Here is a 17,244-nt window from a genome sequence, read left to right as displayed (position 1 = left end):
AAAAAGAGTGCATATTCTTGTGGGACGGAGGAAGTACTATATATTAATTCCGAAATATAATTTTGCAAATCGAATAACCCGAAGCATAATATCGTTGTTGTAGTAAGCAGAGATTTCTTCAAACTCAGAAAATAAATACTCCGTAGAATATTTTTAAACTAAAATCTAAAGTCAAACACGTATTATATTTATATATAATATACCATATGAAATTAATTGTTATTAAACCAAAATCTAAAGTCAAACACGTTTTCATTATAGTATATATGTATATACATGGAGTACTTTTTGATAAAATGTCTGTGATGAGTATTTATTTGCAACCAAAAACAAGAAACAAAGTCTTTTCATTCTTCACATAGTATCTGAAAATTATAATATCAAGTTAATGTGACATATATATGTCTTTTAAAAGCTTGGTTGTTTCCGCTTACTTTTTCTTTTTTGAGAAGGAATGTTTCCTCATATTTTATTCGGAGTTGTAACAGTTTCTCAAAACATAACGAAATAGTAATACTCATCTTCATATTTAAGTTAACATACTAACCAAACAATTCATACATAAAAAAAAGTTGTGAAATCTAGGTAAGTTATTCCCTTAAAAATGGTATGAAAATTTATCAATATGGAGTAATATTGATGTTTAAATAACTCATTCTAATGGCATAATTATATCATCATTAGTATTTGATATTAAGTTGGATTCTATAAGATCACATGTGCCTATCAGATCTTTTAATAGTTCATTTTTTCAAATCGAAAAATTACTGCGAGTCGTTCTTTAGGCCGTTACACATATGAGCCCATTAGACCTTCTAACACGGCACTTATCCAATTTGAAAAAAATTACTATGAGTTCATTCTGTTAAATGGTCTTATACGAAACTCTTTCGGATTAAAACAAAAACACTTTCAAATCAAAACAAAAACTATCTAGACAAACAAGAGAGGGTCCATATAGAATTTAATGGGCACATGATGGGCCAAATCCTTTTGGAAACACGCTTTTGCAACTCAACCGAAAATAAAAGCGCATAAAACATGTGATTTGGTCCCCAAGAGTCGGGTTTATCGCTTTCATTCAAATATACTCTATTTAACTGTCATTGCATTTTGGAGAAAGAGTCTCATAAATCATAAATTTGTTGCAACTAGTTTTTGTTGGATTACCTTTTGTGATCATTTTTTCTAACCACCGCTTACCTATATATTTGTTTTAATTTTGAAATCTGATGATATAATTAATTTTACAAATTAAATAAAAATCAACATTCTTTTGATCTTTTTCTTTAACTTTAAATAAATGAATAAGAATAACAATAAAAATATAGTACTACAATTTCATTAATTTTTCATAATTTTATTCATGGAAACTTTTGTGGTGCACGAATCCGCCATATTTTTATTTGAATTGTTGATTATCAATTTCGTCATAAAATTTACTCAATATAGTTTATAAGATAATCTTTATAAAAGGCATTCTTCATCTTGATCTCAGTCTTTTCCTATAATTTAAAACCCTCTTTTGGCTCAATTTGGTAAATATATTGAGTGTATGGAATGTTTTGCTAAATACATGAGCTTACTATGCATATTAAACACGTGCCTCACATGTTAGATGATATAAACCAATAAAACTTATTCTATAAAATATGGTAGAATAATATGTGGTCAATTAATTCTTGTGTCCAACCATCACTCAATTATCAGAAATACGGTTTAAATATATTTGTTTGGTTGTTGGCTCGAAATCTTATTTGGATAAATTATTTTTGTCTTTGTTATTATTATAATTTATTTTTTAAATCTCGATTTCAATATCGCACAAAAATATACTCAATTACAAAGAATGTTAAATTCAAAGTAATTATTGCTAAATTTAAAATTTTGGTCTAATCTAAAAATAATTCCAAAAGATGGGTATATAAACGTAGAAATCTTGCAATTAGGATAACGATATCTACATCAATCTATTCATCCACTGGGGCCCACTTCTCTTAGAGCATCTCCAGTGGGCGGACATCCCACTCGGACATCCACTAGGACATCCCAAAAACACCTCCTGCCACGTCACTAGGACATCCCACCTCACTGCCACATCACTAAGACATCCCCTGCATATCCGCCCTTCCCATCGCCCTTCCCACTAGGACATCCCGCAATTAAAAAAATCACAATAATTTAATTTTAACATAAACAAAAAGTACGGGAAAGCAAAATACGGAAAAATTACGGGAAATACTTGAAAAGGGCAAACATACAAAGTCATAAAACATAAAAAAAAAACAAATTTAGGAAAAAAAGAAAAATACATAATCATGAAAAAAAAATACATAGTCCAACATCCCCGGCTCACTCCGCACTGTCCTCGTCGCCCGTGCAAATGAAATGAAGTTCAACGAGCCGTATATATAGAATTAAAAAAAAAAAAAAAATCAAATATCGGACGTCCGACCGGGACGTCCGACCTTCGCCACAGTGGCGCCCGTCCACCCGCCCGTCCCCGGGACGTCCGAGGACACCCGACGTCCTCACGGGACGTCCGTATCCGACCTCCGACCTCCCAACGGCGGACGTCCCGTCGCCCTTCCCGGTGTCCGACCGGACGTCCTACCGGAGGGGCGCCATAGGAGATGCTCTTATGGTGTGAAAGACATATCCACAATGATTTTATTTTGTTAGTATTTGTTAAAAAAAACTGTAATTGAGGTTATATTAGCGTACCTTAAAACTTTCATTTCTATAACCTTATATATGAACAACTAAATTAAGTAGTGCAATAACACACATACATATGAATATACAATGGTCGATTTTGACATTAAATACAATCAATTTACTAAAACACGGGTTTATTAGTTTTACGTGAAATGTCAGATCAAGTATGTAATTTCAATTTTTTTATTTTATTTAGTTATGTAAATATTTTATTTAAATTATAATTATAAAATTTTAATTACTTATTTTTTAAACTTAAATAAATATATGAAATTTCAATTTAATAAATAAATAACAATTTAAAAAGTAAGTAATGAAGTGAATTATACTCTACTAACCTAATTTGTCGCTTATCAATTACTATATCCTTGGAAAATTAACCTGACATAAATGGCTTATACACATGAGTAAGTACTTGTCATCTACTCGAAAAGTCGAAAAGTTGACGTGATACGTGAATGATAATAATTATACAAATTTATGAACCACAAAATATTAGTGTAAAAGGAAGTAAACACGAAATAGATGCAATTTTCTCTGTGATTCCATCGATCGGAATTTCGAATGACTTGTTTAGAAACGACAATTATCGAAAAAGGCAGTAAACACAAAATAGATGCAATTTTCTCAGTTATTCCGGTAGATCGAAAATTCGAATGATCATGAGGAATTTGATGTCTTTAAAAAGAGTTTATAAACATCGTTCATCAGCACAACCCCTTTGTATAATAGTACATCGAGTCAGAAAATACAATCACAAATTAGTTTCACCTTTCTCCCACCTACATTTGCTACATCACAAGCCTTCTCTTGCAAAACTAAAACAAATAAAAAGAAAAGAAAAAGCCTTCAAAGTTAGTCTCACTTGTCCTAAAATACCATTAAAAAGACTAGTCCTAAAAAAGCTCGAAACGATGGAGCGCGCCTGCTTCTGATGCATGATGGCCTATCTCGCGGAGGACTTCATAGACGGCGACGTAAGGGTGTGTGTATTAGCCATGCCGCATTCCCATGAAGTAGTTGAAGTCGTGATGTTGAACCCTCAATTGCTTTAGCCAAGAATCGGCCACGCTCAAGAGCGACGCCATCCTCTCCCGGTCGAGGCCGTTCTCGTCTGAAAGCCACACGTCCCCTTGCATCTTGTAACTTGCCAAACCAAATGGAGGGAGAGAGATACTTTTCCCTTCCTTTGTTTTCCTCTTCAAATTGTCTATGTCGTCGTCCAAGTCCATGTCTATATCATCATAATCCCGGAATTTTAAGCACGTTTCAAGAAAATGGGAAGACGGGACGATGATTGAGATCCATGTTCATACCTTGAAACGAGGAGGAAAGGGTGTGGTACGTGAGGAAACACGTTTGCAAGTCTCTATTGGTTCTACCGGTCGGAATGTGATAGATGGGGTACCTAGATCAAGAAGAAATGATTTATACACGCGTACCGAATACAAATGATACGATAGTAATGCGTTTAGAATGCTAACCAGGCGATGGCCATCCAACTAGCCGGTGAAAGATCCACACTTCTTAACGACATTAATCCCTGATGGCTTTGAGCTAAGCTACTAATCTGAGAAGCAAATAATCAAGAAACTCAATCCACAAAAGCAAGAATATATTCCTCAACAATAACACGAAAGTAGAATAAAGAGATGTTCGCCTATAACAGATCAAGACACGAATCAAGAAAGTTCACAACTTCTTTATACCTAATTATTTGATTCTTCCATATCATATCCAAATAAACCACTTCTCCATTATTGATTCCTTGCCAATATGAAGTAAACCTTCAACTTTATCAAGAGTAAACACGAACTCAAGCTCGATAAAAAAGGGTTACCTTGTCCGTGAGAGGGACCCTTCCATAGGGAGACGATCTCTCAAAGTACTCAAGGTAAAGATTACCCAATCTATCATTCTGATGCCACAAATCCAGCTCGCATATCCCCTCCTCGGACGAGCACCCTTCCCACCTCGACAACTTCTCACTCTCGCTCTCATCACTAAACGAATCACTAAACGAGTCCCTTGTCTCGCTCACGGAATCAGTCTCTTCCCTACACCAAATGCAGTCTCCAATCAAATCAAGCAATCCACATTCAAATTTCAATTCATTTTCAGCTTAGCAATGCCACTCAAAACCAGCACAAATCAGCAATCACAATCAAATAAGCACTAAACAAAGAACTCAATCAAATCAAGAACGATGATCAGCTTTGCAAATGAGGTCTCTTCACCTCAAGCAGTTTGCAGATGAACTACTGGTGAAAATCTGGATTGCAGAGAGGTAAGGCACGAAGTATTGAATGAGATTCTGGCCGTCTTCGGAGGCAATCGGAACTCCGGCTCCGTAAGCACTCCATTCATCAAAACTACTCCAAAGATCAGCAAGAACAAAGTAGTCAACTTTCTCCCTTTCACAAGGATGCCATAGCTTGTTAAGCTTCCTTGCCTCACTCTACACATCAATTTAACCATCAACAAAAGAGGGGAATCATACAAAACCATCATCAATCAATAGTAAAATTGAATTGAAACATGATAGAGAAATAATGGGAGCTTGAAACAATTCATGTAAATTGGAATTTTGAGATAAAGATCAAACCTTTGAGAGAAACTGCGAAGGGGCAAGGGGCGTTGTGCGATCTAAGAAGCTTTCAAGGTTTGTCGTCTGCATTGAAACCTTGTTGTCAATCAACATGATTTCCCTTCAACACGGCGAGATATGGTGGATTAAGAGAGAGAATTTGGTGTGATTCTCTCTCCTAACTCGTTGGCACGGAGGAGAAGAGAGGATGAAAAACAGAGGAAGGGAAAAACCAAAAGGATTTTACGAGGAGAGGAAGAGAGAAATTGACGGGATTTTCCTTCACTTTCTATGTGAGGAGAGAGGAGAGAGAATTGGTCTTGAAAAAGATTACTACACTTACGACGTTTGGACAAACCATTAGCATAAACCGCAACTCTATCAAATTTTCCCTTATTTTATTTTCTCCCAAAATTCGATCTTTCAACAAGATTTCCGATCACCGGAAAAGCCGGGCTCCGTCGGATTTCGGCTAAACCCCCAAAAATTCAATCTTTTTCTCTATCCAAAAAAGCCCAGATATTCTTCTTGAAAAAGAGAAAATCATAATCTTACCTATAAAATTTAGGGGAAAAAAACCCACTACCCAAAATTGAAAATTCGATTAAAAAAAACAATAAAAAAATATTGGTTTTCTTTTTCAATCTTTGCTGGGAAAATGACATGCACTCGATTTTCCTTAATTCGATAAGAAATCACAGCGAATTACGCTTTGTAGTGCGTGTGCTGTGCGTGAAAGCGAGGGAGGGAAAAACTTGGAAGAGGAGTTGTGAAAGAAACAACTTTTGATTCACTCCAAGAGAGGAAAAGGGCAGGTGTTTTGAAATTGTGAAAAAAATTGAATCTTTTTTCGTCTAAACATACACGAATTCAACAGAATTATGGGGTGATTTTTTTTCCTGTGTAATAAAAGAATCAATTTTTCTTTAAAAAGTGAAACCAATAACGAATTTGAGAGCTGAAACCTGAAACAGAAGTGAGATACTGTCTGTATGAATATGAATCTCATTTAAAGAAGTTTGAAAACGATTTTCCACTGAATGATATACAATAATTTAATTCATTCTTATCTTATTTTCTCACTAATTAATTTGTCTGTCTCATTTGTTATCAGCACAATTTTAATAAATGTTAAATGTCAAAAAATATGAACGTCAAAGGATGTGAACTTTAAAGTATAAATAAAAGAATGAACTACAAAAATGGTCCCTACACTATGGTTTATCTCGCCCATAGTTTATGGACTTTAAAAATATCGCCAAACATCATTGGACTAACGGTTTATCTCGAAAATGGTCATTTTTCACTGTTTTCGGTCGAAAATAGCCTTTTGGGGATTTTTTTTTGGGGTTGGACAATTTGGTCTTTTTACACTTTTAAAATTTTAAATCTGATATTACCATTTTTCCATTTCTGTCCGTCCCACATAATTTGTCTCATTTCACTTTTACCATTTTTTGGTAGTGGACCTCGTATTCTACTAACTCATTCCTACTCACATTTTATTATAAAACTAATATATAAAAGTAGGACTCACGTTCCACTAACTTTTTCAACTTACTTTTCATTACATTTCTTAAAACCCCCTGCCCGGTCAAAGTGAGACGAATTATTCGGGACGGAGGAAGTATGCACTAAATCTGATATTATTTCAAAATTATCATTCTTCTTCCCTTTTGTCATCCTTCACTTTGTTTCTTTATTTCAATATTAGATTTAATTTACAAAATTAAATTTTAAATTTCAATTTTTAAATATCAATAAAATTTTTTAATTATAAAAATTATTAAATAACAAAAATTAATAGTCATAATCAATATTTGATAGTGTCTAATATTTAATCAATAATGTATGATAACGCCTTAGTTTTAATCAATATTTAATAGCTTTAATCATAAATAGATCATATAACACGATTTATTCTGAAATAAATATGCATCTAATGTAAGACTAATATAATTTTCGTTTATTAATTTGAAAACAATCAAAATTTAGTAGAAAATCTCAACAAAAATACTCATATATAAAATTTTTAGTAGGATCAAATTTTTAGTCAACTTCATAATATTTAATCAAAACAATTATAACAACCGAACGAAGGCTAAATAGAATAGCTCTTATTTTTTCTATCATGATTAATATTATTTTTCTCTACTTCTTCATTTCAGCTGAATATTATATTAAATAACAAAAATTAATAGTTTTAAATAATATTTATAGTGTCCATGAATTAATAGTTTTAATTAAAAAAATTTATTGACATTTAAAAATTGAAATTTAAAATTTAATTTTATAAAATTAAATCTAATATTGAAATAAAGAAACAAAGTGAAGGATGACAAAAGGGAAGAAGAGTGATAATTTTGAAATAATATCAGATTTAGTACATAACTGAAATAATATCAGATTTAAAATGTTAAAAGTGTAAAAAGACAAAATTGCCCAAACCCCCCAAAGGGTATTTTCGACCGAAAACAGTGAGAATGTACCATTTTTGAGATAAATCCATAGTCCAAAAATGTCTGGCGATATTTTAAAAGACCAGAGACTATGGGCTAAATAAATCCATAGTCCAAAGACCATTTTTGTAGTTCACTCTAAATAAAATTAGTTTACTTTGTTAAAAGTGGAAAGGATACGAAAATGGATTTAAATAGACGGAGTATTTAATTTTAATTTAATAACATACTAGTAAATTACTTAGTTATTCTCATTATAATTTTTTTAATAATTTCAATTGAAATTGAGGTATTTATTGGTAAGAGCATCTCCAATGGCGGACGTCCGGTCGGACATCCGCGACGGGCGACCGGGACGTCCGCCATTGTGGCGTTTCAACTCGGATACGGACGTCCCGTAAGGACGTCGGATGTCCTCGGACGTTGCGGCGACGGGCGGGCGGACGTCCGGTATATTAAATTTTTTTTAAAACTCTATATATACGGCTCGTTGAACTTCATTTCATTCGCACCACTTGTGTTAACAAGTTTCTCTCTCTACATCTCTATTTCAAGTATATCTACAATGGCTAGTGACAGTGATAGCGAGGATGAATTGGAGGTCGCTGTGGAAGGTGCGATAGATAGGCTGCTACACCAGAGGGAGCAGCGGCGGCAGCAGGCGGCGGTACATCGGCCGATCCGTCGTCGAACTATAATACCCCGTGACCACATTGCTGCACATATTCGGTTGTATCAGGACTACTTCGCTCCGCAGCCGCGTTTTGGGGATGCCTTATTCCGACGACGTTTTAGGATGCATCGTCCGCTGTTTATGCATATCGTGGGTGCTTTAGAGAGAAGATACCTGTATTTTAGGATCAGGGAGGATGCAGCTGGCAAACCCGGACTCACACCCTTACAGAAGTGCACTGTCGCAATCAGACAACTGGCGTACGGAGGCACGGCCGACATTTCCCGTTCGTATTCGTGTTGAAATTTTATTTCCGTAAACGTAAATTGCTTTATTTGTGAATTTGTGATTTTTTTTATTGCGGGAAGTCCTAGTGGGAAGGGCGATGGGAAGGGCGGATTGTGAAGGGGATGTCCTGGTGACGTGGCAGTGGGATGAGAAGTCCTAGTGACGTGGCAGGAGGTGTTTTTGGGAAGTCCTAGTGGATGTCCGAGTGGGACATCCGCCCAATGGAGATGCTCTTAGAGTGGGACATCCTAAAACGGCCACGTGTGTCACGCACGCATGACGTGATGGCCTACGATGTGCCATCAAGATAACACTTCGTCAACTAATGCGTCTCTGTTGTCGTTACGTTATGTTGGGACGTGACAAACCTCCGTTATGGATGCCATAAATGGATCAATTGGTCATGGTCCAAATCAATAATTATTCTTCACTAAACAAATAATCAACAATCCTTAACATATTTAAACATGGGTTAATACTGACAATAGTTTAAACCTTAATTATTGTTAAAATAACAAATCATTTTCAGCTTTATGATTATCAAGATTTCATGTGAATGCACTTTTGCTGATTGCATCCATTTTTTCGAATGCATATACGACAACTTTTTATTACAATCAATACTATCGAATGAACAAACCTTATAACATTTCACTTTTTAAATAAAAAATCATCTATTTTATTGTGATAATACTGCTGTAGAGATAATTATTATTGGTACTGTTATGGTTTTAATTATTAAAAACAAATTTTAAATAAATGAAAATAAAAGGATTTAATTGTGTCTTATAGACAGACGTACGTGGTTGCTGGTTATGATATGACAAATAGTTTATGAAATTATTTTATAAGTAAGTTAGATTTTCCGTGGTGTGAAGTAATTAATCATTAATTTATTAATCTTCTTATAAAACAATCTGTACTGAATGTCAAATTACATATTTAGGTTTTAGTCATTACTATTACACCGAGTATTGACATAGAAATAGATAATCCATAAGAGCATCCACAACCGTGCTCTTGCCAGCGGCACGGTTATGTGCCCGGGCGGTACTATTCATGCCTGCTCTCTGGCAAGAGCACAACACCCACAACTGTGTTCTTCCGCAAGGACGAGCACAATTAATATAAAATTCAATTAAACAAAAACATTTCCATAATATTAAAATCCATTTAAAAACCACAATAAATATTACAAATTACAAATAAAATTAAAAAATACATAATTAAAATCCTAAAAATTAAAAATTACATAATTAAACTCCTTAAAATTAAAAATTACATAATTAAAATCCTAAAAATTAAAATTACATAATTAAACTCCTAATAAGACTACGCATCCGGCGGGATCAACCCCAATTGTTTTTGGAGACCCAATATCATGGTCTCGTGCGTTTCAAGTTGCGTGGGGGTCATAGTTGACCTATCGGCCATATTGAGTTGGCTTAAGAGCATCCACAGCGAGTTGTTCGGGGTGGAGGTGGCACATAGGGAGCGGGAGCGGCTTCGGGAGTGGCTTCGGGAGTCGAGCCGTGACGACGGTTGGCCGCCGCCTTCTTCCTTCCTTGGGGGCGGCGTTGGGAACCGCTCGGTCCGGCGTCGGGGCTACCCAAGTTAGCTCCGGTGAGTTGGCTAGCCACTTCTTCCGAGCCGGAGTCGGATAGGGCTACCGACCTTGATCGTTTGGAGGAGCCGCTAGAGGAGGATGTTATGCCTCCCTTATACTTCGGGTGCGTCCGCGTCTCCTGCCAAACGTTAAGATATTTGAACGACTTACCGTTCATAGATTGGTAGGTGCTCAGCGCGGCGATGATGATGTCGACCTCGCTTCGGCCGCTCCCGGCATTCCGGGACTCCTGGATGAAGTAGCCGTTGAACTTGCCAATTTCTTCATTGGCTCGGCCGATGCAGTTGCGCACCATACTCTCGTTGCGCTCGATCGTTCCCGGCAGCCGGTTTGCATTGTACCGGCTAGAGACGCGCCACCAAAAGTGATCGCCGGATTGGTTCGTTCCAACCACCGCATCTTCGGAGATTTCCAAGTACGCCTTGAACAATCTTTCCATCTCCGCCGGTGAGTACGGTGTGCGGACACCGGCGCGAGATGGAGGAGTCGGCATTTGGGAAGGGGCGCGAGGCCTAGGCTCCGGTGTCCACCCGTAGCGCCCATCGGAGGCACCTTGATCGTCGATTGGGTATGGCCGGTAGCCACCCGGAACGCCCGAATCTTGGGTGAGAGGAGGGGCCGAATATTCCGTTTCCGGACTAGGAAACGGTTGTGAACCGAACCATTCGGGGTTCCAACCGTGGGAGCCCGAAGGGTTATCGTCTTGGCCGGACATAGTGATGTTGTAGGGTATGGAAGAATGAAGATGAAAATGGATATGAGAGAATGGAGATGAGAATGGATATTGGAGAATGATGATGAGAGTTGTGTAGTTTGATGTGAATTTTTGGGGTGAAATTGGGGGTATTTATAGATGAAAGTGTGTATTTTGGGGTAAAAAAAATGAAAAAAAAATTAAAAAGGTGTAAAAAACGGTTATAAACGGATATATTTTTTTGGGGAAGTGAAATTTTTTTTTATTTTTTATCGGTTTTTTTTTAATAAAAAACCGGTTTTTTTAAAAAAATAAAAAATATTTAAACACAACGGCTATGCCGTTGACGAATGGGAGCGCGCCACGTGTGCGTCCGCTGGCACGGACGTGCTCGACGCGAGCGCAGCGGCGGCGGATGGCGTCCGTGCCAGCGGCGCGGACGGCGATGGCGACGCCACCGCTGCGCATGCTCTAATTTCTCAATTATCCGATATTTTATGATCGGATTAAGTTTAGTTAAATTTATGTATTGGAATCTAATCATCCGTTAGCATTAGTCACATCTTTTCTAATTAATTAATCCAAAAAGATTATGCAGAATAAAGCTAAAATTATCTAATCCAAACCTAAATTATGTTTGTCGATTAAGTTAAACATAAAAACATACGGTCTTGTTTATGTGTCTTATTTTGAAAACACACACGTATTTTGACCTTGTAAAACGTACGAAGTTTTAATTTAGTATACTTCAGCTTCAATCTTGTACAATCTTGTAAAACAATCTAATGGTCTAAGAATATTATAAAAAGATATGACTATTTTATAAAAGAGGAAAAAACAACTAAACAAGGAATCTAGGACAGAAAAAATCAAAAGATTTGATCCTTGTAATCATTTATTATGAGACTGACCAGAATAGAAAAAATCAAAAGATAGTAAATACAATCGATCGGTGTATATATGTAGTATTATTATCGTATCATAAATAATTGTGGTATATAATGAATTGTAACCCTAAAAAAAAGTTGGAATATGTTAATGAGTAGAAATGAATTTAGCCATTGAACAAGTCAATGCAGAGTGATAGTGTATGGATTCATTTTCCTCTTATGTGCGAATTAATATTGGATTTTGTTTATTGTGTCTATTCTTAATCAAGGCATCCATAACTTACCACTATTTTCATTTCGTTGTATATATTTCATATGTTTTATTATTTATTGAATACCATAATTATATCACTAATTCATCACTTTTACTCATGTATATATTCATATCGTATGTTTTTATTTATTAACGTTATTTATTAGTAGTATAACTTATGCATATAATTAATTTATATTTTTCATCAAATTTTTTAGAATGGATTATTTGAAATTTAATTTAATTGAATTTAAAAATATTTCATATATCTATATACAAAATATAGTTTTGTTTTTCATTTTAGTTCCGCCATCAAAATTAATCCTTACGTATTTATGATAATTTCCTCTAATCAATATGTGTTGTATCATTTTTCAGTAACAATACTCATATCATTTTCTTTGTATCTCTCTCATACTTGATCAATGTTGCATTATAATTTATGTTCTCCATTATAAGACTATTTGCAACTACTTTTTTCATTTTAAAGTATGTAATTTACATTTTTATTCTAAAATTAAATAGTTACATACGGAGTACTATATACTATTATGTTGGTCCATAAGTGTTGTTCATCATTTTCCATTCCAAAGAAATGGAATTTACTTTTCTAAATAGGACCAAATATTTGTCATTTTCTATAATTCAAGTTAGGCAAATAATATTGAATATGGGGTTAGTTGAGTAATACTACTTCATTACTTCTCGTGTATTTGACTGTCTTCAATTTATGATATCAATCACCATCATACATATCGATTATTCTATCTCATTTGAATAATTAATAGCACATGGAGTAACTTCTACTATAAAAGACTATTATTAAAAAAAATTGACTTTCTTCCATTCCAATTTCCTACCTAATATACCGAATTACATAATGGTTAGTAATTTGTAAAAATTGATTCGGTCGTTGGGGTAAACTGAATTACCGAGTCTAATTTACTTTCTAAATCTTCTGAAGTATGCGTTTTCTCCAATTGTTTCATTTTTTACAATGTAAAATTGGGTGGATTTAAATAATTATATACTACATAAATAACGAATTCCCATATTAAACCTATTTTAAATGATTTACAATATTATATGTATCTACTATATATATGCCTAATAAAAATATGATTTTGATTTCTACCATTTGACTCCGTTTTTCTACAATTTATGTGGCTGGTTGAGACTTTTTTCTTCCTGGCCATTGGTTGATTTGAGCCCTTTTCAATTGTAAAATGTTTAATTCAGTTCCAACTTCTGAAAAACAAAATGGATGAATTTATTATGAATAAGAATATGACAGGACATTAATGATACATTTCGAAAATTATGTATGATTTCCAATCAAAAGAATTCTACTAGAAATTATTTATTTTACAAATATCTTGAAGATAAAAAAAATATTTTTAAAAAATCTAACCGCGGGTGACACCAATCAAAGCATCAATTGACTTTTGAATATACTAATTTCCAAGTTTGGCAAATCCCATTTACTGGACTTTCTAGCAAATGTAATTATTGGGCCCTATGACATTTTTAATAAATTCTTAATTAATTTTAACATAAATGCTAAGAGACTACCAACTAAGTTAGTAGCCTTTCAGATTTTATGGCAAACCTGTTCATTGTATTGGGAAATTAATTTTTTGAATGTCAGACTTTATTAATTGGTTCTGAAATTAATGTCCAACTTGGCATTATTTTCAACTATACATTTGACTATTTCCTAAGCACATTAGATTATCAGATGCATAGTAACAGTATACTTGATGGGTAATTTTCGAGTTTAAATATCAAGTGTAAAGCTCACACAAGTTTAATTAATTAACTCTAATATTACAACGATACTGCAAGAATATAGAGCCGTTTGTAGTACTTCGAGTGTCGATCCACAGGGAGGCGTATGCTATTTAATTCGAGATTGATAAGATTAAAAAAAACAAATTGAACACTAGAGAATGAAAATAGAGAAACTCAAGAGATAAAGAACATCGCTCCTAATATGCTCCAGATGAGAATGAACTTAACGGACCAATTAACCTATGGATTAAAGATTAATCTAATGAAAGTTGTAATAATCTCGTTCATTCTACTCACACTGAACATGTTCATAGATGCTTGAATTTAACCTTGCTGAACACTAAGATCAAATTCGTACTCGTCGGATTATCACTCCTACAGACGCATAGTAAGCTCTATCCAACTTCTACGTTCCAACGTACATGATTCATTTACAAAATCAATTAAACATTCCTACAGAAGCATAGTAAATATCCAACAATTATTGTAATGACATGTAAATTAACTTATCCAAGATTCATACGTTGAACACGATACGAATCTTAAACTCTTTATCTACGTTTCCACCTTTTAACCAAGTTAAAGAGACATTGGCTAAAAGACAAGATTGAATCATAAATCAGACCGGAATTATAATTCAATGTAAAAAGCACCGTAGAAAAGATCATAAAGTAATACTAATCCATAGAATCCAAAAGTAATTCACATCTTTCACAAATTAGAAGCAACGTAAGAGTTTAGTTACACATTCACAACCAATAAACAAGAACCATAGAACTTATGAAATTGATGTGTAGATGGTAGCAAATCTCCTCTGGGATGATGGAAGTTGAATGTTTGCACCTCCAATCTTCCTCTCCTCCTCCTCTTTCTCTCCTATGTCGTCTCCCCCCTCGTCCTCCTGATTTCGTCCTCTTTAATCCCTTCAATTGCTGAAGTAACCGCCAAATAGCAGTTGCACGACTAAAACGCCCGACCGGGCGAATTTAAAAGAGAGAAACGCCCGACCGGGCGAAAGGCTTCTGGGCTATCGCGGTGAAACGCCCGATCGGGCATTCTGAGCCATGAAAATCGCCCGACCGGACGATAAATCTGTCCTCTCGCTGCCTTCCGGAAATCACCCGACCGGGTGGATTATTTGGCATGAAAATCACCCGGCCGGGTGGCCAATTTTTATAGCTTCCTGCATAGATTTTCACCATCCGAACTTCCTTCTTTGTTTCACCATTTATTCCTTTTCCTACACCACAAAACATCATTTTGCAAGCATCAAACTATATAAATCATGTAAAGTTAGGGTAATAAGAATGTACAATTTGATTCACATCAATACTCCTATATAATATTCAGTCTACTTTGTTCCCTCAAGTTGAATAAAATTTTATTACTAAGATAAAAGTTTTGTGCTACTCTTATTTAATCAGTTTTGGGATTCCAAATAATTTAATATATACCGGAAGGGAAAGATTGCATGGCTATATTGTACTAAAAATTATGATATACCAAAATTCTGATATTTTTTCACAAGTGCGATATGTTATTGTCGAGTATCAATCATGAAAAGAAGTAAATCAGTCCATGATTTTATGTTTATATATCTTAGAGCTAATAGTTTTTTTTAATAATAATAGCTATGATTTGTTTATTTATATATTTACTTAGGATTATTCTATATTGTCTGTATATAGAGTTTTTCTTTTATTATTATTTGTCTTCAAAAACTATATAGTAAAATCTATAACTTAACATCGCTCCTTATCCTACATATGTTATCGGTATTCCACATGTAACTCTAAAAGACATAACATGGCTAAAAACATTGATATTATATTCCATTTTATACCGATACGGTTGAACTAAATCTTAATGTTGAATATTCCACACGGATCCTTCTCAATATAATGTTTATTTGTTTTAAAAAATGAATCATTAATATTAAGAAAAATCGGATATATTCTATCTCATTTATTCTATTTTCCATACCCGAAATTGGTATGTCACGACAAAAAAATAATAAAAAGTAAGGTGTCAATCTAATCCGAAACTGTGGGTTGGACTGAATAGCTCGGTAAAATTAGCTGGTTAGGCTCTAATTTCAAAACCCGAATAAAAAAACGGGCTAAACGGATTAACCAATTAGGGTTGACGGGTTAAGCAGGTTGGTTTACGGGCTGAATTTTTAACTAAAATACTAGTAAAATTTAGAGTATTTCTTGTATTTTTGGATTTTATGTGCCACATTTCATTAGTCTTCTTCAATCTTCATTCCACACATTTCTACATGGTTCCACACTACCAACTTCTAAGTTCCACCTCAACCCATTCTTCCATCATCTCGTCATCGCTGGCTTACCACCGCTAAAGCCAATTAAGACAAAATTGAGAATTAATTAACCCATCAAAATTTCAATGTTTTTATTGTTATAACAATGATTATAACAAATTCCAAAATAATGACACGAATACAAACCTTACTTTAAATTGATTATTCTAATTTTAATTTATATTTATTTATATTATTCGTGTTATTCACACGAATACAATCTTTATCTTTATTTATTCATCAAGCCTCGTGTCCAACTATTATTGATGAAAGTCGTGAAATTTGAAGGTATTATGTGATTCTAAAACTAGTATAGAAAAATATCAAAAATTTAGAATCAATTTACATAGAGAAATTTTAATTACATGAGTTTGTTTTCGAAAGCTTTTTTGGCTTGAATAACCCGATGGGTTAGCGTGAAACTCGGTGAATTAGGGTTAGAGCTGAAAATTTATAACCCGAAAAATTCATAACTCGAATGGCCCGCACCCAAATAGCCCGACAACCCAAGTGGGTTGGTCCAACCCGAACGCGTTAGCTCGATTGATATCCCTAAATTAAAAGGTATTACGATAAACAAGGGGAAAAATATCTTATACCAAACAAGTCACTACTGTCATTCTCCAATTAATGATGTAAAACATAGGCTAATCGTGGTTATTGTGCATCCATATTGTTTTTAATTATTGATAAATGTGTATCTACTAATCCTGATGTTAATCTATTTCCTTTAATTTTATATTGTTCGAATAAACTCGCACGATAGAAATTAATACAAAAATATAATGACAAATAAATGACACAATTATTTAATATACTTATAGAAACATGTGATAATTATGCAGTATATACTTTTTTGGAGAAGGGAATATTAGCCAAGTACGGTAACTACAGATCTTCATTTAAAATAATACTACTACTACTCAAATCGAATTTATTTT

The 17,244-nt window shown here is 34.3% G+C and overlaps 1 protein-coding gene across 1 annotated transcript; it reads right to left on the bottom strand.

Annotated features, from left to right (window-relative positions):
* Positions 1-3,369: 3,369 nt before the first annotated feature.
* Positions 3,370-5,463, bottom strand: LOC121789084. The gene is made up of 6 exons (XM_042187615.1): positions 5,324-5,463; positions 4,956-5,176; positions 4,559-4,775; positions 4,203-4,288; positions 4,035-4,126; positions 3,370-3,952 (listed from the first exon to the last, which is right to left on the bottom strand). Exons 1-6 carry the CDS (start codon positions 5,417-5,419, stop codon positions 3,711-3,713), a joined length of 954 nt encoding a protein of 317 aa, XP_042043549.1. The 5' UTR covers positions 5,420-5,463; the 3' UTR covers positions 3,370-3,710.
* Between the last annotated feature and the right edge of the window lie 11,781 nt (positions 5,464-17,244).

The sequence above is a fragment of the Salvia splendens genome, unplaced genomic scaffold (genome assembly GCF_004379255.2).
Source record: "Salvia splendens isolate huo1 unplaced genomic scaffold, SspV2 ctg133, whole genome shotgun sequence".
Taxonomy (NCBI): domain Eukaryota; kingdom Viridiplantae; phylum Streptophyta; class Magnoliopsida; order Lamiales; family Lamiaceae; genus Salvia; species Salvia splendens.
This window is presented reverse-complemented; position numbering and strand designations above follow the sequence as displayed.

What these genes read in the sequence shown, in the direction of transcription:
- LOC121789084 (XM_042187615.1), bottom strand. Translation starts at nt 5,419, where the DNA reads ATGTTGATTGACAACAAGGTTTCAATGCAGACGACAAACCTTGAAAGC. An exon ending in CTTCGCAGTTTCTCTCAAAG is followed by an intron (nt 5,177 to 5,323) that starts GTTTGATCTTTA and finishes ATTGATGTGTAG; the next exon opens with AGTGAGGCAAGGAAGCTTAA. An exon ending in CCTTTCCTCCTCGTTTCAAG is followed by an intron (nt 3,953 to 4,034) that starts GTATGAACATGG and finishes ATGATGATATAG; the next exon opens with ACATGGACTTGGACGACGAC.